Source organism: Sminthopsis crassicaudata, chromosome X (assembly GCF_048593235.1).
Source record: "Sminthopsis crassicaudata isolate SCR6 chromosome X, ASM4859323v1, whole genome shotgun sequence".
Taxonomy (NCBI): domain Eukaryota; kingdom Metazoa; phylum Chordata; class Mammalia; order Dasyuromorphia; family Dasyuridae; genus Sminthopsis; species Sminthopsis crassicaudata.
In genome coordinates this window covers 55,361,687-55,383,212 of record NC_133623.1, presented here as the reverse complement: position 1 = coordinate 55,383,212, position 21,526 = coordinate 55,361,687, and the positions used below count along the sequence as shown (strand labels likewise).

The 21,526-nt window shown below is 36.6% G+C and overlaps 1 protein-coding gene across 10 annotated transcripts in view; it reads right to left on the bottom strand.

Annotated features, from left to right (window-relative positions):
- The window catches only part of TENM1 (teneurin transmembrane protein 1), a 3,105,198-nt gene that overhangs the window by 486,333 nt on the left and 2,597,339 nt on the right, over positions 1-21,526 (bottom strand). For all 10 annotated transcript variants that reach the window (XM_074277949.1, XM_074277947.1, XM_074277946.1 and 7 more), the window contains one exon: positions 2,655-2,915. In XM_074277949.1, coding sequence (XP_074134050.1) covers positions 2,655-2,915 — 261 coding nt within the window. The remainder of the gene's footprint in view (positions 1-2,654; positions 2,916-21,526) is intronic.

Here is a 21,526-nt window from a genome sequence, read left to right as displayed (position 1 = left end):
GTGTTAGGAAATTAAAAATGAAAAGATAGGCTCTACAACTGAAGCTACTCTTGCTCTGTTCAATCACATTTTTTAAATGGGAAATAAACTCTAGAAGATATTGACACAGACCGTTATCATTTCTTAAGTTTGACTGATATAAATCAATTGCCTCACATTAGGAGACCAAGAGAGCCTAGGAATAGCTGCCAGTCTGGCAATGGTTGATTTCCTTGCTAAGCAGAGAGAATGTCACATAAGGGGAACACTAACTCAGAACAGAAACGTGTTTGCAAAAATTTTGTGGAGGAAAATGGTGAAAAGTTACAGTATTTCCTCATACAACAATGAGGAACAGTGGAACAAAAAGCAAATTTATAGAAAGGTTGATGAGATATGATTATCTAAGTCTCATCATCATGTTGGAGCATTTGGGGCTCAAGCAGGACAACAAAAAGATGAAGAACAGAAAACATCTGTCAAAATTTCAGGGAATCTTTTCTCCATCATTTACAATGGAACCACCAAAATCAGACTGTACCATTACCATCCCTGATGTACTGTATTACATTGAAGAAAATAAAAATGGGGAGACCAGCTGGATGAGACTAATTACAGCTAGCCAGCATGAATTACACATTGGAGTCTGTGCCAGAGACTATACAACTTTGAAGGTGCTGATGCATCGACTCCCAAGGTATTAGGGAGATGGAAGTATATCAAACCCTTGAAAAAATTAACACAACTTCTTACTCAGCCAAAATGGCTGATGAGAATTTACCAATGATTGTCCTCCCACAGGCTTAACTTTCCTTCCCTAGTGTTATGAGAAAAATCTGCAGACATAATGAGAGCACCCTCAACGCAGGCAGGAGAAGGGTTCAGGCTTCCACAAATACTATTCTATAGTAAGCTTTATTGCTGTTTTCACAAAATTGACTAAACAGTTCAGAGAATACAAGGTCCTGCTTTGCTTATAGTTTGCAATAAAACAATTTACTTGGAATAGCTAAGTGCCACCTTAATGGTTCTCTTCCAGTAAGATGTCCTTCAGTTGTATGTCAAAACTATACAAGATTCCATCAAAGATGTAACAACAGAAAATTTTTTTTAGCTATTCTATATTTATATCAAGTGAGTCAATATCACAAGGATATATGCTTGCCAAAGTTGTATGTCGGTACCATGGAGCATATTTAGCAACTAAATTGAAGGATTTCTCATGAAGAGTGGTCCTTTAGATTTTTGCTTGGGGATGACATTTTGATTATTGTATCAAGCTATCAAAACACTGCAGAGGCTTCTAAATGAGAAAGATAATTGGTGCAAAGTACTTGGCTTATCTGTTCAAATAGGAAATGGCAAGCTGTAGGAGACTACTTTTCTTCTTCTAAGAATGAGCAGGTATATAGAAAGTCTTTTCATCTGCTTTATCAATACATGTATCGTGGGCAGATAGTCTGCACAGAAAACAAACTGGACTAAGAACTCAATAGGGTAAGAATGGACTTCAGTCTTGAGGAAAAATGCATGCTGTTTGATCCCAAGCTTCTCATTACAACAAAGGCCTAACTTTTTACCATCAATATTTGTCCACTGATTTTCTCTCCTTTCTCCAACATATTTATTGCCACTTCAAACCTTCCCTATCCTATCCCCAGATGGGTAAATGGAAGCAAGCAAACTTAAGACTTGATGTCTAAAGACTTTTCAGCAACATTCTGAAGCAGCTCCATCTATAGTTTGGATACTCATCAAGAGAGAAACAGGGTTTTGTGACTTTTGTCTTCAATATCATATGGGGATTTGCGGTAGTGGAGGCCAAAGTAGAAAAGCAAGAGAGAGAAGATTATTTTGGAACCCCATTTTCTCTTGGCAATAGCTATCTACTTGGTCACTAAGGTTCCAAGAGGTGACTTGTACTTTAGGATCTGTGTACATGATGACAGGAACCTAAATGACAAAGACAATAATCGATGGCAAGAGACAGAATTTGAAATGTTACCATCTTTTCTATGAAAGAATTTCTCCTGGGCAAGTCACTTAACCCTAACTGCTTCAGCAAAAATTTAAAAAAAGAAGAATTTCTATTTTGAGGTAACAGAATACTAGAAATAAAAACTAAGACATTTAATAGATGAATTGTGACATCTTAAAGAGTAGAAAATTAATTATGATTTTGTGAGATTAATATCTATAGCCATCCTCTAGCAAGTAAATGACATTTTCCTATCGATTATTATTTTGTAAAAAATCAGTTCATTCGAAGCTGGTTAATTTATATCAATCTACATGTGTTCAACAGGGTGATATGAGCAAAAACACAAAATATGGAAAGAACATACTATAAAAATTGCTTCGGATTTTTCATGTATTGATCACCAAAGACAAAAGGCTTTTAGATATTTTGATCTAAATATTGTACTCTACAGATAGGTGATGATGAAAGGGGAATACTAAAAGATATGTAAGAGCATTGACAGTACATCCTAACAGGAAATGGGCAGGACCATACCCTGTGCAAAAGAGAAGAAAGACACATGGTAGCAAAGACACTATGTCCCATACAAGGAATCATTTTACATATTAATAGGTAGCTAGAATAAATAACATCAAGACAAGGCCACCAGAGCATTTTGTCTGATTTTTAAGAATTATACGACAGGTCTGCTTACCAGCCTCTCCATCTGACTTCCTTTCGTGGTCTGTGTCAGTCAAGGACAATGCAGAGTTGGCCCGGCTTGATAAACACGAGCTGTGTTCAGACTTCATTCCCCTCATCCACATCCTCAAGGCATGGTCAGGAGAGGTGCCGCCTTCTGTCTCAGTATCCACATCAGAGCCCATCTCTAACTGGTAGCCATGCTGAGATACACCGTGCATGTCCGTCTGGTAGCCCGAGCACAAAATGTGGGGAGTCTCACAGAATTCCATCTCTAAAACAAAGAAAAGCCAAGGCATTAAGAGAAAACATCAGTAGATGAGATGACGGCACAAAATATCTTTCTATTTTCACTTTTCCATACCCTCATGAAAACACTTCCCCACTGTCAGCAATTGTGCTTTTGAAAAATTAGAAGTTTGACTACTGTCCCTTGAATGTGGTTACTTATTTTGTGCTTGTCATTTACATTTAAGGTCCTCATGATTCTTAGTGGGTTCTACAAAAAAAAAAAAAAAAAAAAAAAGTATCCCAAAAATAGCTTTACTACTGTACTGAGAAATGGTAGTGCAGATGCAATGAAATACACAATGAGATAGCACTGGAAAAGCACAGTGCTGTCCTTTAAAGAGTCTTTCTTTTGGGGGACAAGCACAAGAGATGCTTAAAGAGTGTTTAAGAAGGTTGTTAAAATGTTATATATATACATCGCTAAGTCGAGCAATATAATCCTAATGGGCTGAAACAATTTCAAATGCATTAAGAGGAAAATTTCTATGTTTTTGTTTACTTTCACTGAAACAAATCCCCCATTTTAAAGATTAGTTTCTTTTGTAATTCAGTCACATCTGACTCTCTGTTACCTCATTTGGTGTTTTCTTGGCAAAGATACTACAGTAACAGGCCATTTGTTTCTCCAGCTTATTTTACAGATGAAGGGAAACTGGTGTAAACAGGATTCAGGGACTTATCCAGTGTCACACAGCTAATGTCCAAGGCCCTTGAACACGTGAAGATACGTCTTCCTGATTCCAAGCCCAGTGCCCTATCTACTGAGACAGTGATGCTAAGTCACTTGCCCAGGATCACACACCTATGAAGTATTCAAACACATCTTCCTGACTCCAAAGCCGATACCTGTCCATGATGTCATGCTGCCTCTGCCCCATTCACCATACTACCATCATTCCCACTTAGCCTGATGTAAAAAGTTAGGAAAACATAACTTTGCAAGCTCTAGGGAGATAAGGGTAATATACCATGTCACTAAGTGAAATGACTTTTTAAAAATGCAGATCTTCTTCAAGAGTTTAATCTAAACCTTAAATTAAGAGTACGTAGCATGGCTATTTTCCACTGGTTTTTGAAGATCTTAAGTCCTCATTTATTCACATGTGGAAACTTATTCTTCAGTAGGATAGGTTTTGGGTCCTTCGCTTTTCCCTATTCAAATCTCTAAGATCAATCCCAAATCATTTACTTGAAACATCATTTGATAGATGTGGAAACACAAAGAAGAGAAAGGATTTGTCCACAAAAGCAACATGTAATTATGGAAGAACCAAGCCTGGAACTCATGTCTTGTGATTTCCAAATGCAATATTCTTTCCATTACATTATGTATTTATTCTCCCAAGTTCTGCCCTTTGCTAGCCCTCAAACAAAGATCTACTAGTGGATCATAGACAGATAAGACTCCCTGTCTTGCAAATCGGAATTTTGTATTCAATTATGGCAATGTGTCAGAATTAAAGGAAAATGTTTTAAAAGTAAGTAACAAGCTGATGAAAAGTGACCACATGTCCAGACAGAACATCTGAAAGATCTTTGTAATATTCATATAAGGCAATCAAAGGCTGAAGCACGATGTATGAGATTTTCCCAGAATGACAACAAAGGCAAATCTATATCATTGGATTAGAAAGTGTTTAAGTGATAGTATCCAACCCAGAGCTCACAGTAAAAAAAAAATACAAACAAAACCAGCAGCAGGTTCTTGTTCTCAGACTACATACCAAAAGTGTCCAAAATTAAATAGCTTTCTCCACATACATATCTTTAATTACTGAAATAGATATAAATGGAAGATCATCTATATGTCCACAAGAGTGTTTGATGAAACATTTGAAGTTCAACTCTTAGAATTGCAGAGTATTATATAATAAACTACTTCAGAATTTTCGTCAAGAGTCTTCTTAGAAGTCATTTTTTAATTCTCCACAAGTTTTTAATCTTTCTTTTATTATTTTTAAGTTTTTAATTCTTATAGAAAATAACAAGAATAAATCTATTTAGAGAACATTTAAACATCACAAAGTGCTTTGCATACAATATCTCACCAGCTTTTCACAGCAAATCTATGAAACAGGTGCTATTGTGACTCCCATTTTACAAATGGATTAAAAGAGAGTAAGCAATTTGCTCAGGCCACACAGATAAGTACTGTCTGGGGTGGGTTTCAAATCTATCTTCCTGACTCTAAGCCATATCCATCTGCTATGTTATACTCCCTTATCCTAAAATAAAAACTTTCTTTGCCCCAAAGAAATGAGCATGAGACCATTTCCCTCAGTCCAAATATTAAAGATTCAGAAGACTGCTATGAGATATTATATATGCTTCTTCATTTCACACTTTTATCATATTTCATCTAAATATGGGGATGTTGCCACAGCAACATGCCAAGGTACCTGTCAACCTGAAGATGTAAGAACCAAAGTTTGTACATGCCTGGATTCTTAACTTTCTCAATTCCCCTGGCGACTTTCTCCTCTGAAGCTAATGGAAGCTGAGGATGGAAGAATGAGGCAGGACTCTGAGTTTAGGGCACCATTGACACTTTCAAGATCTCAATTTATTCTGAAGACTCGATGGATTGAGAAGGCATGTGAAATGAGTCACTGATGAGCACTCCGATTTATTTTCATGGATTAAGGATGTTAATCAGAAGAGTCACTTGGAAAAGCACAGATTCATATTTATTTTCACTGACATTATCAACACATGATATGTCACTATACAGAAACTTGAATATGAGTCACAAAGAAGAGTTGACTTGAAAAAAAATGGTGAGTAATAAAATTGAGAAACCTGTTAGTTTGTCACTCTAATTTTTAAAAAGAAATAATGACATTGGACCAGATAAAAGAAAAAGAGTTGCCAGACATGAGTCAGCTGATTTTCTCTCTCTTACCCAGATTTCAATGTTTCAAAAGAAAAGTTGCACACATTGGAAGATAGAAAGTTCATCCGTAGTTTTAGCCACCATTAAACTAAGTAAGAATCCTCTCTACAATATCCCTGAATGAAATCATCCAGCTTGTGCCAAAAGGCTTCCTGTGAGAGAGAAAAACCAGCTCTTCCCAAGGCAATCCGTTCTAAGTCAGGAGGACATGTTCTTTTGAGAGATTTTACCCTAACATCAAGGTTAAAGTGACCCCTTTCATTTTCAACCTATTATTATTATTACTCTGAGAAACAGAAGAAATCATAACAGTATTTCAAAGGCTTAAAAACAGGTATCCAGTGCTCCCATTTTGTGTTTCCTTTAGACTAATGGTGCCTTGTTCTTTTAACTGAGCCTCATAAGGCAGAGTCTTGAGGCCCTTTATCGCCAGCCTGTTTTCCATAATCACAGAATTTCAATCTAAAGGTCCCTCAATAGCTATTTAGTCTTACCCGTACCCCCAAAATAATCCGTATTAAGGCATAAGAAACAGAGTGCTAAAGATTAAGCACAGAGCCACTCCTTCACGAGGCACTTATCCATATGTATACAACTCTTATGTATTGCACTAAATACAAAATAAGAAAAAAAGCAGAATAGAAAAAAGACCAAAAAAGAAAATAAACACTATAAAACAGAATGTTGTTATACGCCTAGCAGAACATCAGAAAGGATGCAAAATATATAACAATCAACTTCCATTTCAAGAAAGCATATATAATAATAGAAGAAATCATATTGATGACTGTCCTTTTCTTCCTTGTAGGTTATTTTTTATTCTCTCTCTCTCTCTCTCTCTCTCTCTCTCTCTCTCTCTCTCTCTCTCTCTCTCTCTCTACTTTTACTTTACTTTTTACTTTTACTTTTTTTTTCTTTTTTTTTTTCCTTGAGGTAATTGAGGTTAAGTGACTTGCCCAGGGTCACACAGTTAGGAAATGTTAAGTGTCTGAGGCCAGATTTGAACTCAGATCCTTCTGACTTCAGGGCTGGTGGTCTATCTACTACACCACCTAGCTGTCCCTACTTTTACTTTTTTATTTTACTTTAGTTTTTTTTCCCTTTCATCCCCACTCCCACCTCCTCCAATATAAGACTCAACTTATTGCAAGGTGCAACAGTTCCATCACCTCCTCAGTCCTAGAAATTATGTCTCTTAATGTTGTCAAAACCTATATTGGGGGTGTGTGTGGAGAGGAGGCTACCATATCACACTGCTGATTTGTATCTGCTTGGTAGTTTGCTAAAAATCCCTAGATCTTTTTCATGCAAGTTGCTTCTGAAGTCAACTATTTGGATCCAAACATGTTTTTATACTCATCTTCATTAAATGTCATCTATTTTATTTTGCTGTCACAGGTAGAAATACTGAAGCAGAATGAAATCTGTTTGGATCTTGACTATATCATCCTGTGTTAAGCTATTCTTTCCAACTTTATGCCATTAGCAAATTGAATAATGAGATGCTCTATGCCTTTAGCCAGCAAAGGCCCAATCACAGATTTCTGGGGCACTCAGTTTAAGACTGCATTAGAGGCTGACACTGAACTGTTAAAACTACTCTCTGAGCTTTATCAGCTACATAGCTTTGGATCTACATTATTGAATGGGTTCATTCAACCTATATCACTTCAGCATTACAATGCTTCTGTTTTGGTTTGACCGAAGCAGAATACAAAGATTATTCCTCACTTCCATTGTTCTAGAAACTATAACACTCATCACCAAATTTTTTTTTTGGCTTTCATCTTAATAAGCTTGTTACTCAATAAACTTGCAGGTTACTAAAAATCTCAGATTACTTTTTTAAAATGGAGTACTGTCTAACCCTATCTCTTCCACTTTGTACTTGGGAACATGATTCTTTGAATCCATGCAGTATAGGGATACATGTATGACTGTTAAAATTCATATTATTCAGTTGGGTCCAAAGTTCTAGATTGCCAAGACATTTTTAGATCTCATATCAAATGACATGTTCATCAGCCTTCTAAGCTTTATGCCATCTGAAAATTGGATAAAAACAAATATTTTGTTTATAAAGCACTTTACATTGAGTATATTGATTCTCTCACAGCAATCCTGTGGTAAATCTGCTACAAATATTATGATGTCTATTTTACAAAAGAGAAAACACAGGTTAAGTGGACATGGACATTAAATATTGAAGGTAGAGTTAGCACCCAGATTTTCTTCACTCCAAGTCTAACACTATTGTTGCACTTCTATGTTTCCATCTAATTCACTGATAAAAATATCATTTTTTCTTTTGCTGAGGCAACTGGGGTTAAGTGACTTGCCCAGGGTCACACAGCTAGGAAGAGTTAAATGTCTGAGGTTGGATTTGAACTCAGGTCCTCCTGACTTCCTGGCCAGCACTCTATTCACTGCACCGTCTAGTTGCCCCTGATAAAAAAAATATCAAATAGAATGTGACCGAGTATAGAACTCAGGGCCATTCTGCTGAGACTCCTGCTTTTAAAATGTATTGAACCTTCAATGACTGCTTGCTGAATCTGGCCTTAATACATTCTCATCACCTCTTCCACAAGAAAAGCATCTGAAAGTTACCAATTTTTTTTTAAAAATCTAGGTAAATTGTACCCATAGAATTCATCTGATCTAGTAATCCTGTCAAATAACTGTCAAAAAAGGCCAGTCTGGCATTAACAGTTTCTTTTTCTATATATTTGGAAGTCATTTATTTAATAATATGATTTAGTCTCTTGCCAGGAACCATAATCAAACTCACTGGCCTATAGTAAGCAGGATCTATTACCTTTTTTTTTGAAAAAATGGAACATACATCTTTCTTTAGTAGCTTTTTTCACTCTCCATGATTTTCCAGAGACCACTGACAGTAGTTTAATATTTGTACATGCCAGGCATACTTGGCAGGCAAATCATTTTCTATCAGCATTATAATCTGCTCCTAATGCAAATAATAAAACCATCAATTCACAACAAAGGCATAACAATGTAAGTAGAACTACATATTTTTAAAGAGATAAAGCAAGAAAAAATGTCCACTTCACAATAACAAATTCTCAGTTTGAAATGATTCACTTTCTCTTCCTAAATATATAAGACTTGGTAGTCTACAAATTATTATAAAAGGATTTTCCTTTCAGTTTCTCAAGTATTTGTCTTTTTAGCCTCCAACATATATGCATACACAGAAATCCATATAAACAACCATATGTTTATGATCCTATTAACTAAACAACTTCATATTTATTATGAAACTATAATGATGGAAGCAGCTAGGGGGCGCAGTGGATAGAGCACCAGCCCTGAATTCAGGAGTTCAAATCTGGTTTCAGACACTTAACACTCCCTAGCTGTGTGATCCTGGGTAAGTCACTTAACCCCAATTGCGTCAGGGGAAAAAAAAAAAAAAGAACTCATAATGATCACCTCTATTATGTCTAGTTTTATCCAAAAGCTGTGGCCACAAATCAATGCAAACACTTTTGTTAGGACATCAATGTTCAAATAGCTATATTGAAATCTAGTGAAAGTTCCTGAGAAAAATTTACCTGGAAAATGTTAGGTAACCTATGAAACTGGGTATTTAAATACTGAAGCAGGATATAAATTCCTTGAGCCTGTGAAGTATTTTTCCATTTCAGTCTTGGTACCCCCATACTTAACACAGAGTTTATATAATAGGTGCTTAATAAATGTCTGAGTTGAGGGTTGTTGTTGTTTTTTTTTTTTTTTAACCAGTGATAGAAGAAGAGCCCCCTCTCCTTGTCTGTAAGCTGTGTTGTTGTTTTAAGTTTCCATGATGCTGGTCATGGATCAGTTTTCACAAATAGCCACAAATTCCTGCCGGATATGTATGTCTATACACAGTAATACTATAGCCAAACCTCATTAAGATTAAGGAGGGAAAAGGTATATGGATCTGAATTAGTACAAAGTATGAATTTTGAAGTTGGGTCTGCATGTAAAATCCATAAAACATATAAGAACTTGTATATTGGAAATTCTTTGAGGGAAGATATATATTTTTTTTCTTTTTATCTTCATTTCTGAGTGGCAATCAAATAGGAAGAAGTGGATAAATACTTGTTAAAATGATTTGAACGTGGGTGATATTATTCTTCATTAATTTTATTTTGAAGAAAAATCTGGCAAATGGCATCTGAGATTTAGAAGGACTACATACTTTCTGAAAGTAACATTTTGAGAAGGCTGAAAGTTAGTCTCTATTCATCCTTGGCAACAAAAGATTTCACAAGTAGAAATGAGTTCTATCATTTGGTCTCCCTGGGAAAGAAAGAACATGTGGATAACTATAAGTATTAGCCCAGACTCCCTCTTTTCTGTATTTATTTTCAGAGGCAGCAGCGGCCTTGCTGAAGAAGGAAAGATATTCCTCTGTTTCCTGCTAGTGATCGTTTTACATCTGGAGAATATAGTGACTAAACTCCCTATTTATGAAGAAATGGCAGAATGGGAGCCATCACTGATGAGGGTTTAGTAGCTGTAGGGGAGCTCTGAGGTTAAGGGTTGCAAGACTAAGGTGACTGGTTTATTGCAGGCCCTGGGATTGGAGTATACCATGAAGTATAGATGAAAATGGACTGCTTTGTCCCTGGGTCCATGTGTTGATGCTCAGATACTGGCTATGGAAAGTTCATTTATAAAATCTTGGAAGGGAAAAGAAAAGTTACTTGTATCAGCATTTTTAAACTGTCATAGTTAAGTCTCCAGAAAGTCAAAAAAGATCTTTTTATGAGCTCTTGTTGTCTCTGGTAGTTCTGGTATATTTCAAGGTATTGAGGTAAATGACTTTATTAAACCATTTAAGTATTTAAATAATTGATGTTTATTAAAATATTAATTAAAATAATTATTTTATTAGTATTGATTTACTATTTAGATGACTACTTTTAAAGGAGGTGCTCCAAATCAACAGAATTATTGCTTTCCTTTACCATGGACACACAGGGGATGTCATTCAAAAGCTAAACAGCTTGGGAAAAACCTTGAGGAAATAACCACTTTGGAAAGGCAGAAGAATAGTGAAAAGGAAAGTACTGGACCTGGAATTGGGAAATCTCTTACTAGCTCTATGACGTGGGTAAATTATAAGATCTCTAAGCTTCAATTTTTACTTATCTGTAAAATGGAGAAAATAGCTAGTGTTTCACAAAGTTGTTGTGAGGTTCAAATGATTACAATATACATGAAATACTTGGCAAATCTTAAAGTGCTGCATAAATGTCGGTTATTATTATTGTTTTTTTTTTTAAATAATAGCCTCTTCTTTTGAAAACACATGAAATGATAGTTTTCAACATTCACCATTGCAAAGCCTTGTGTTGCAAGTTTTTCTCCTTCCCTTCCCCACCCCTCCCCTAGACAGCAAGTAATCCAATATAAGTAGTAAATGCACAATTCTTCTGTACACATCTCCACAATTATCATGCTGCACAAAAAAAAGGATCAAAAGGAAAAAAATGAGAAAGAAAACAGAATGCAAGCAAACAACAACTAAAAGAGTGAAAATACTATGTGATGATCCCAAATCATTTCCCACAGTCCTCTCTGTGGGTGTAGATGACTCTGTTCAGCACAAGATCATTGGAAGTGGCCTCAATCATCTTGTTGTTGGAAAGAGCCATGTTTGTTAGAACTGATCATCACATAATTTTGCTGTTGCTGTGTACAGTGATCTCCTGGTTCTACTCACTTTACTCAGCATCAGTTCAAGTAAGTCTCTCCAGGCTTTTCTGAAATCATTCTGCATATCATGGAACAATAATATTCCATAACATTCATACATCATCACTTATTCATCCATTCCCCAAAGGAATACAAAAAGAGCTGCCACAAACATTTTTGCATATATGGGTGGGTCCTTTTTCCTTTTTTGTGATTTCTTTAGGATACAGGCTCAGTATTATTATTGTTGTTGTTGCTGCCATTGTGATTTCTTCAGAATAGAAAACTTTCAGTGAAGAATTGCCTTTACCTCTATCAATCAGAATGTTTTCCACAATGTATTGTCTTAAAGAGTTGTATGGGAAAGGGAGAAGTTAAGAGATTTGTTCTGTGTTGTAAGCCATTGCTTGTTAAGGATTTGAACTCATCAGCAAAACAACTGTTTTGTCATGTATACATACACATCTCCACAATTATCATGCTGCACAAAAAAAAAAGGATCAAAAGGGGAAAAATGAGATGTATTTAATTCATACTCTAACATATTTAACATGTATTAGCCAATCTGCCATGGGGGAGGAGGAGGGGAAAAATTAGAACAAAAGGTTGGGCAGTTGTCAATGTTGTAAAATTACCCATGCAAATATCTGGTAAATAAAAACTATTAAATAAAAAATAAATAAATAAAATAAAATAAGCATTTCATGAAAAAAAGGATTTGAACTCAGCTCTCTTTCTATCTTCTATACTATGGCTATTTCTCTCTTATTACACTTCTGCAAAATGAAGAGTTTTTGTTAAATTCCTACTATCCTTTCAAGCTCAAATGTTATATGGTTTTGTGATTTCTAAGCATTCTTACAATGCATTTGTTATGGCTAAATATCAAAAAAAGCTAATGACAATGGCAGAGAAATTCATCAGCAAATGCACAAAGAATGACTCCATTAATAGTGTGAAGAATGACCATTCATTGGCCAAAAACAGCATTCTGGCCTCAGATCTCGATACATGAAGTATTGAAATGGAACATTTAATTTTTCTTACATTTGTAAAATTCAAAAACATTTCATATGTTCAGCACAAAAGGCAGAAAGATAAAAATAAAAATAAATGATTACCCTTGACAAGAAGTACAAACAAGTCCCCCAAATAATGATCTTGTACTAATTGCCATCTGCTGCTCAAGTTATCTGCTATTTAATTCGTAGTCATAGCAAACATAATGTTAATGTAGTCAAAATTGTGAGTCCTTTCATACTCTTTTGCCATTTTCACTGGGGATGGCATATTGTCTTGAGAAGAGAGGTCACCAAGATGCATGGATTACCAGCAGAATGTACCTTATACATGAAAGCCAAAAGACAAATTACTCTGTCAGTTCATTTCAAACAAAAATTCATCATTCATTTCTCCTGAACTTTTAACTGGATAAAAAGGTTACTGAGAAGATAGTTTCACATTAAGCAAAACATCATCAGCTAATAATTATCAGGCTTTTCCCTTGTAGATGTTATAAAGCACATACATTATCATGAATAAATGTAAAAAAATTATTTATAGGAACTTTTACTGATTTGATAATTGTTACTGGTTATATACATGAATGGATTATTTCCTGTTTTTTAAACGATCACGAGATATCAGAAAGATTTTTTTTCCCAGCTAAATCAGACCATTTCCTAAATCTAGCTTTTCTAAGGACTAAACAATGATCCTAATCACTGAAATAAAGCCAAACCAACAGGTCCTTTAAAGTACCTACTAAGTGCCAGATACAGTATTCTCTAGGCATTGGGGATATCAATATGAAAGGTAAGACAGTCCCTGCCTTCAAGATATTTTCATTCTACTTGGGAGAACAGATTAACAGAGAAGTAAATATGGGAGAGAAGCAAAATGAAAACAGAGGAATTTTGGGATTGAGGTGGCACAATAAGTCAACTGCAGGAAACGGGACAAATCTGTTTTTCCCCCCTTCTGCCTACTGTTAATTAATTAATGAATGTGATATTTTCCCTCAATTATATTCAAAACATTTTTTTTACATTTGCTTTTAAAATCTTGGAGTTCTAGGTTCTCTCCCTTATCCCCACTCACAATTAAGAAACCCTATGTGAAGTTATAAAAAACATTTCCATAAAAAACATGTGAAAGAAAATCGATTTTCCACCCTAATGAAAATAAAAACTCTTGAGAAAAATAGTTTTTGTTTTTTTTTTAAAAGAGAGAGAGAATGCTTCCATCTGTATTCAGACACAATCAGTTCCTTCTCTGGGAATGGATAGGATGTTCATCCTAAGTCCTTCAGAGTAGCTGTGGATCACCATACTGCTGAGAACAGCAAAGTCATTTACACCTGGTCATCACAGAACTTTGCTATTACTTTGCATACAGCACATTTCACTTTGCTCGAGTTCATTGAAGTATTTCCAGATCTTTTTTTTTTCCTGCTCATCCTATCACAAACACATACCACAATTTATTCAGCCGTTCCCCAATTGATGAGCATCCCCTCAATTTCCAATTTTTTTGCTCTGTGAAGAGAGATGATATGAATATTTTTGCACACATAGGCAGGACTACACTTCCTGAAGAAGGTGCCATTTCAGTTGAGTGTTGAAGGGACCTAGAAACTCCAAGAAGAAGCAAGGAGGATGAATCTTACAGATATATAGACAGCCTGGGAAAAGCCACAAAGATAGAAGATGCAAGTAGGATAATTTGGTGAAAATGGAGGTAGAGACCATGATTAGTTGAGAGGAGTTCTAAAGGTCAAATGAAGGAGCTGGGATTTTATTCTAGACTTAATATTAATAGTCAGTGAAGTATTCAGAGAACACATTTTAAGCTTAAATGATTTTTAAACAAATCATTTTGGCAATTATGTAGATGCTACTAAGTGGCAAGGCAGATGACACAATGCCTAAGCCTAACAGGCCTTGGTCCCAATCAGGGGCTGGAAGCTTGATAAGATAAAGTTCAAGTTTAAGGTCTGTCTAGTTATAGGAGGTTGAGGTGCCCTGGATTTATTCCCTTTTTCATCCCCGGGCAAGACAATTTTGCCACAGTGCCACTTCCAAAGCTCGTTTAATTGACTCACCCTGGTTGGTGATGGTGGAGGAAGGGGAAGAGATTCTTTCACTTTTATTTACACACAAAACAGCTGAACTCATAACTCATTCTCAAGCAAACCAAGCCAGAATCTCCTCATTGTCTCCTGCTCTTCTTGGTCCCCCCACCAAAGCCTTTATTGAACATACTGGACTGTGTTAGAAATTGGACAGGGTAGGTTAACAGAACTAGATCACATCATTTGTTTGGGTTCTAGAAGCAACCTTCTAAAAGCCTTAATGGTTTCCAACTAAGAAAAGATGAAGCATCCCTGGTCTCACTTTTACTTTCCTGCTGACCATCTTCTCTTGCAAAACCGTCTGACAGTCTTCTCTTGCAAAAGAATAAAAGATGGAGTGTTCCTACCTGCTAGGATGGCCTTTCAAGTCATCAAAGGCTTTAAAGAAAATAATTCCGCTTCTGGAAGCCTAATCTTTGCTTCCCAGTTCCAAGTGCCGTCCATATCTCTGTACTCAAGCATCTACCAATTATATCTTATTTAATTTTGAAGATATGTCTTTGTGCCGGTGCAGTGGAAAACAGTCAAAACCTGTGCCAGGAATTAAAAGTCTAGTGTCTAAGCAATCATGCTTTGTGACTAGGTTTGGCTATGATACAGCTGCCCCAGAATATAGTTAAAAGATCATATTAATGGAAGAAAGAGATGAATTCCAAAGTACGGCGAACAGAGGAAAAAATTGCAAATCTTTAGCAGGGCTCCAACCAGAGACAGTAATCATTGTCAAATAACATGAAGATACAAATTACAAGGTAAAGAAGAATTGAGATAAAGAAAAAACACGGAGGTAACCAAAAGGGACAGAAGTTGCTCTGATTTTTTAAACTGGAAAAATTACAATATTTTTCAGCTGAGCAAGGAGAGGAAGGAAACACAATGAGATATTAAACAGCTGCTGACTATTTCCTCAAACTAATTTCCTCCTTCAGTGCAAGGCTCCATCTACATACAACACCTAACTACACTCCCATATGGTCACAGAGCTTCTGCCTAAGGCCGACACAGGTGGACAGCAGGTACACTGCAATGACCAAGGCCAAGGTGGGAATTTCTTGTTAATATAATCCAGAAGGGAAGCAGGGAGTTGGGATGATGGAGAAGGCTCCATACACTTCAATGGGATTGTCGATCAATGTGAAAGTGAGAGCGTTCCCTTTATTTCCACATTTGGATGAGACGGAGACTTCCTGGCCTAAATGAGAAATTTTCAGGGCTACTGAACACAGCAAATGCATGGTGCTCAATGGCCCTAAAAATTTCTCATTTCTTACCTGTGTTGGTACAATTTACCCGTTGTTCATAACATTCCTAGGCCCAAAGGCCTTTGTATCCACCTCTGTCTTGAAGTAACACTTCCATATCTGATTATGCTTGCATTGTATATGAAGAAGTTTGTTACTTATGTGGGTGTGTGTCCACACACGCACACATATTTGCAATTTCCAAGCAATTGTTTTTAAAGTACCATAAAACGGGCAAGTGAGTCCAATGAGCTGAGATGTGCAAAACAATAGTGAGTACGCATGGGAATGTATATTCACATACCCTGACCTTGACAAGAAGGTGATATTTTCTGAAAACATCCATCCTGGGATGGACATATAAGAAAAGCAAGTTGCACTGTACTGTGCCGAACAAATCTCGCTCTCTTTCACTTAGGTTGCTGTTTTGGATAACTGCCAACCTCTAAATCCTCTACCCTTAAGGTCCAGTTGAAGTCTAACCTTCCCAAGAAGCCACCTGCAAATCTTTTCTCCATAGTATCAGAGAAACTAAGAATTAGAAGAGATCACGGCGATCCATCTGGTGTAACCACAGTTGAAGAATGTTATTTATCCCTAGTAAGTAAATGATCATTTGGTCTTTGCTGAAAGGCCTTCAGTAAAGAAAACCCCTCTCTCTTTTCTCATCTCTCAAATCAGGCCATTTCATTTTCAGACAGCTCTATTCGCAAGCTGGGAGTGATACTGTTGAGGTTTGGAAAGAGTCAGGGGTCACAGATTGGCGTCTCAAGAGAATCTGTGGGCTTGAACCCATATCCAAATGTGTGGGATGGGTGCTAGATTCCCCCCTCTTCCCAAATTAACTAATCAGTGACATCTTCAGGTACAAAGAGAAAACATTTATTTAGTCCCTGCAGGGAAAGGCCCAAGTACACCTGGGAAACACCTCAGCTCCCAACATGTGCTCCTGGATCTGACCAGTAGGAAACAGGACAGCTGGTTACACAGCAAAAAACCTAAGCTATTTCATTGGCTAGACTAAAAGAAAGTAACCATCATTGACCAATGGTGACCAATGTTGTTTGCTTCCTGTGGGTCATGTTACTTTCTGTCACTGACCTAGGGTCTTGGCCTTTAGAGACCTCTAGGCCTAGAGATCATGTGACTTTCTGCAACCTCTTGGAATAGGGATCATGTGAGTCAGGCCTAGTCTCATAGACTTCTTGAGAAAGCTTCATCTGTCTAACTCACTCACAAGTGAAAAGGCAAAGTTTATTGTAATTGTAAAGCCAAGTGAAGTGGCCAAAATTCCAACAAATTTAACAAGGAACCAGAAGCAAGGAGACATCTTTATCTAGTTCTCCCTGTCACTGATACGCTACTTTTATGGCCTAGACATAGAACTGAGGAGTGGTCTCCAGAATTTGGTTATCACTGACCAGCAGATCTAGGACTATCTTAAGGCCAGAAGACTTTAGAATCATTGACAGAGAACAAAAGCGCTCTAAAGTCAGGATCACTAATATATCTTCCCTAACATCTAAGGGAAGAAATATTATATTCCAAGCCCAACAACTTTAACAATCATTGATAGACAGATTGCCAGAACAATCTCATGATCACAGATTCCAAAGCCAGAAGACTTAGAATCACAGATAGATTGTTAGGCGGAAGCCCCATCCCAAGGTCAGGGGATCCCTCTAGTAGCTATACTCCTTCAACATCAGGCCCAAACAGGCCTCTTTGAAACTTTTACTTCTTTTTGCACATTTGAGACCAAGCAGAATAAGTCTAATCCTTCTTCTACATGGGGACCCTTCCAATTCTGGCCAATAGTTATCCTATTCCCCTGGATTCTGTTCCAGGCTAACTCTTTCCCAATAACTTTTAACTAATCTTCATATGGTATAAACTCAGGCCTTTATCATCTTATATGCTTTCTTCCAACTCATTAATACCCTTCCTAAATATGATGCCCGCAACTAACCATTTTAAATAAGAGAAACAACTGAGCGAACTTCCTTCATCTTCCCCAGTAATGAATTTTTATCAAAAGAGCAAGAAATGAAAAAGCTGTAGTTATTGGTTATGAACTTGGTGGCCACTTGGGAACTGTTAACGAGCAATGAGATTGATCCCCACGGCTTAGTATTTCTTGTCTTCAGGGAGAGGTTGCTTCCATAATTGGGGTCATTCATCTTACATATGCATGGCACTGCTTGCCAAGGTGAGAGAGTATGAACAGCCAAGTAGGAATCTAAGTCCACTCTAATAACTACATCTCAGAGAACGTCATGGCTAACAAGCCATTATTAAAGCTCCACATGTTTACTTATTGGATTGATACCAAAACATACAGATTGCCAGTGGAAATATAGAAAAATACACAAAAACACAACGCCTAATAGTCCCCTGACAGGCTGTCTTGAATCCATTTTGAAGTACCACTGTATCAAAGCAACAGAAGTGATTTTGCTCTGAGAGACTTCATACCAGTTATATCAGAATCACCACTCTCATCATGAACCAAGAAGGTATTTCTCTTAACGTTAGCATCTGCAAAACCCTGTCCTAAGTCATGGGAAATTCTGACAGGTAACCACAAGAGGAATGGGTTAATTGTCCATTGCACACAAAAAAATATGGATAAGCACAAACCCAAGTAGGAGAAAGTTACTGGAGAAAATGAGAAAATCATAAAGAAAGCAATTAGGACGTGAACCCGCGGGCTCTTGAAAAGTATACTTTCATTCCTAATAATTCCATTCTTACCGAGTTATGTTTTTACATATATGAGGGGCATCTGAGCTTGGAGCTAGGAAGTCCTGGCTTCTAATTCCTCACTTCTAACACTTACTAACCATATGTCTGTGCATTAGTTACTTAAATGAGTCTAATGTTAACTATTTCCTCTGTAAAAAGAGAATAGTAATGTCTACTTGGGTTGCTGTGGACTCAAAAGAAAAATGATGCATGTAAAGCATTTTGCAAATTGGAAAGCACTGTCAGATTACATTATCATCATTATTTTGATGTTTTAAATATGTTGTTTAATGTAATATTAACTGTTAGGATTTAAAGACCAAGTTCCTTAGGTGGAGGGGTCCTAACTACCATAACCACATAAACAATGACAGCCTATACTTTGCCTCTAACCTGATATCAAACATGTCAACAACTGTGGCTTCTGATTGGATGAGGCTCTTGGATGACTGCAGCAGCTGTGTTCCAACATTCATTTCTGAAGTCCTCTATTACTAATGTTAATCCTTACTCAATTTCTGGTCTTGATCAGGAAACTTCCACTTGATTCTAGTATCAAAAAGTAACCGGATCTGGTCAGGAACGTAACCTTCCACCTCTGGTATCATACAACATACCTGTTCTCCCACAACCCCACCTTTGAGATATCAACATTTTCAGAACCTGTACTCCCACCGCAATCTTCATCACAGCAGGTTTCCTTCCTCACATGAGGGACCCTAGAGCCCAGATTGTCGAATTTCTGCGTTGCCATACAGTGTCTGCACTTTTTGTTGTTGATGTTGTGAAGGAATTGCTTGCTGTGTCACATCCTGAGTACGATTTTTCTGTAAATCCTTCAACTTGAGTCTTTACTCCAACCTAAGCCATAAGGCCAAATGTAGCATTATTTTTAGTATTAGTATAATGGGGTACTCCATCCCTGTTTGGGGTCTTCTTACCTCAAAGTTTTCAGCTTACTGCTGTTTCCATCTGGATTTTCACAGCCAGTCTTTGAAATACATCAAGAGTGATGGCTGTTTGAGAAACAACAGGGGTTTCTTCTGTATCTTCAGGTCATATAAAGTGAGGCTCTTGAAATATGCATTTTGTTTCTCATTTGAGGGTAGGGAGGGTGTGTTTTAATATATGTAATATCTCCTCTTCGAGTCATGTTCCACTTGGAACTAATTCTTATGGAATTCACTTGCACTGGTGGTATGTCCCTTCATCTTAGTGAAAACAATGATATTTCAGTGTATATTCAGTACTACCCAGCAATACAAACAACATCTGTGTCTGCAGGCTGACAAATAAAGAGAAAAACTTTTGGCCTCACTGGTGCTTAGCTCCCTAGCTCAGAGCAGATGCCTCGAGAAGGGTTTCGAAATTCTTTCACAACATTACCAAAGATGAGGAGGATATTATTCATTGAGAAATGTGAGTTGGGGCACTGCTTCAGCACATTATCACCCAGCTGGGGAAGACAATCAGACCCACATTGGGGAGCATTTCCTGTTTATAAGACAATATTATCATCTTGGGCTAAATAGATGGAGGCTAAATATGGGAGTATATATTACCATTTCTGCATTTATTGCCATATTCAGAGGGAGATTTTGAGTTATTAATATTCTTTAATTTCTGATTAAATATTTAGGGATGTGTATCTTTACTTTGCATTTCCTCCTTAGATAATTTTTTAAAGGTATGTTTCTCTCTTGCTCATATACTAAAATACAGTGGGGCAATTTTTACAATTTTTTCCCCTAAGCTGTATTACCTTTAGGCAAATAAAATAGTAACGCAAACTTTAATTCTAACGTGGTCTTGTTATTCTTACTCGCCTTGACTCAAGTCCTCATAAAAACAAAACAAAGTAAAAATATCAGTTTCAAATAGAAAGACAATAGATATTTTGTAGATTTTAGAAGAGATAGCCTGTGGGAACTGTTAGAAGATATTAGTGAATGAAACAAGTGGACAGTTGATTCAATTTAAGTCAATCAATATGGGAGATGCAAAATATTCCAAGAAATTGACTAGGTCTTCCTTTCTTTCCTCTCCATGGATCAATACAAAGAAGGATCCCAAGCAGCCGGGGATGTAAGTGCCAAGGAGCCACTGGAGCTTATCAAATGATTTCATTGTTTCTTAGTGTCTCTACCACTTCATGGAATATTAAGTCCCCTCATGAATTCAAGAGGAGATATTACATATATCAAAGTGTTCCAAAATTGGTCAATATCTCCCAAATGGCGCTGGATAGTTAGATTGTGAATTTAAGCACAAATAAAAATTAAGGCTATTAAAGAAAAAGTCATGCTAGAAAGTAATTCAAAGCAATAACTAAGTTGATAGGAAATGTAGAAGCTATGCGTTCTAATCTCTATCTTGTTATTAAATTCTGATGCAATGCAGAGCAAAACTACTGAAGTATTAAAGGTACATCACTTCCCTGCTTCACAAGTAATCAATAACAAAAGAAATACATTCCAAATAAGGTTTCTGTTATAAATGCTAAATCTTAGTAACTCTGGGGGGGGTGGGGGTGGGAATCCAAATCTGAGGAAAATCCAGGAAAGCATTGCATATGATTTCTCAGCGGCAATTAGTTTAATTTCCAGAATAGGCTAAAATTATAGAAAGATAACTCTCATTAATCTAGAAAAAACAGCTTTACTTCTTAACCTACATAAAAACTAAATAGTTTTCAGGGGGTAAGGAGAAAGCTAACTGGAATGGTCAGTTAGAATCTATTTTTTTTTTTACACAGGAAATTAAAATGTACATTAGCTACTAGTACACTGTAAAATGTATCTCTAAGTTTCAAATCTTACAGCACTAAAAATCTGTAAAGTAAAAAAAAATCAGTGAAATAAAACACA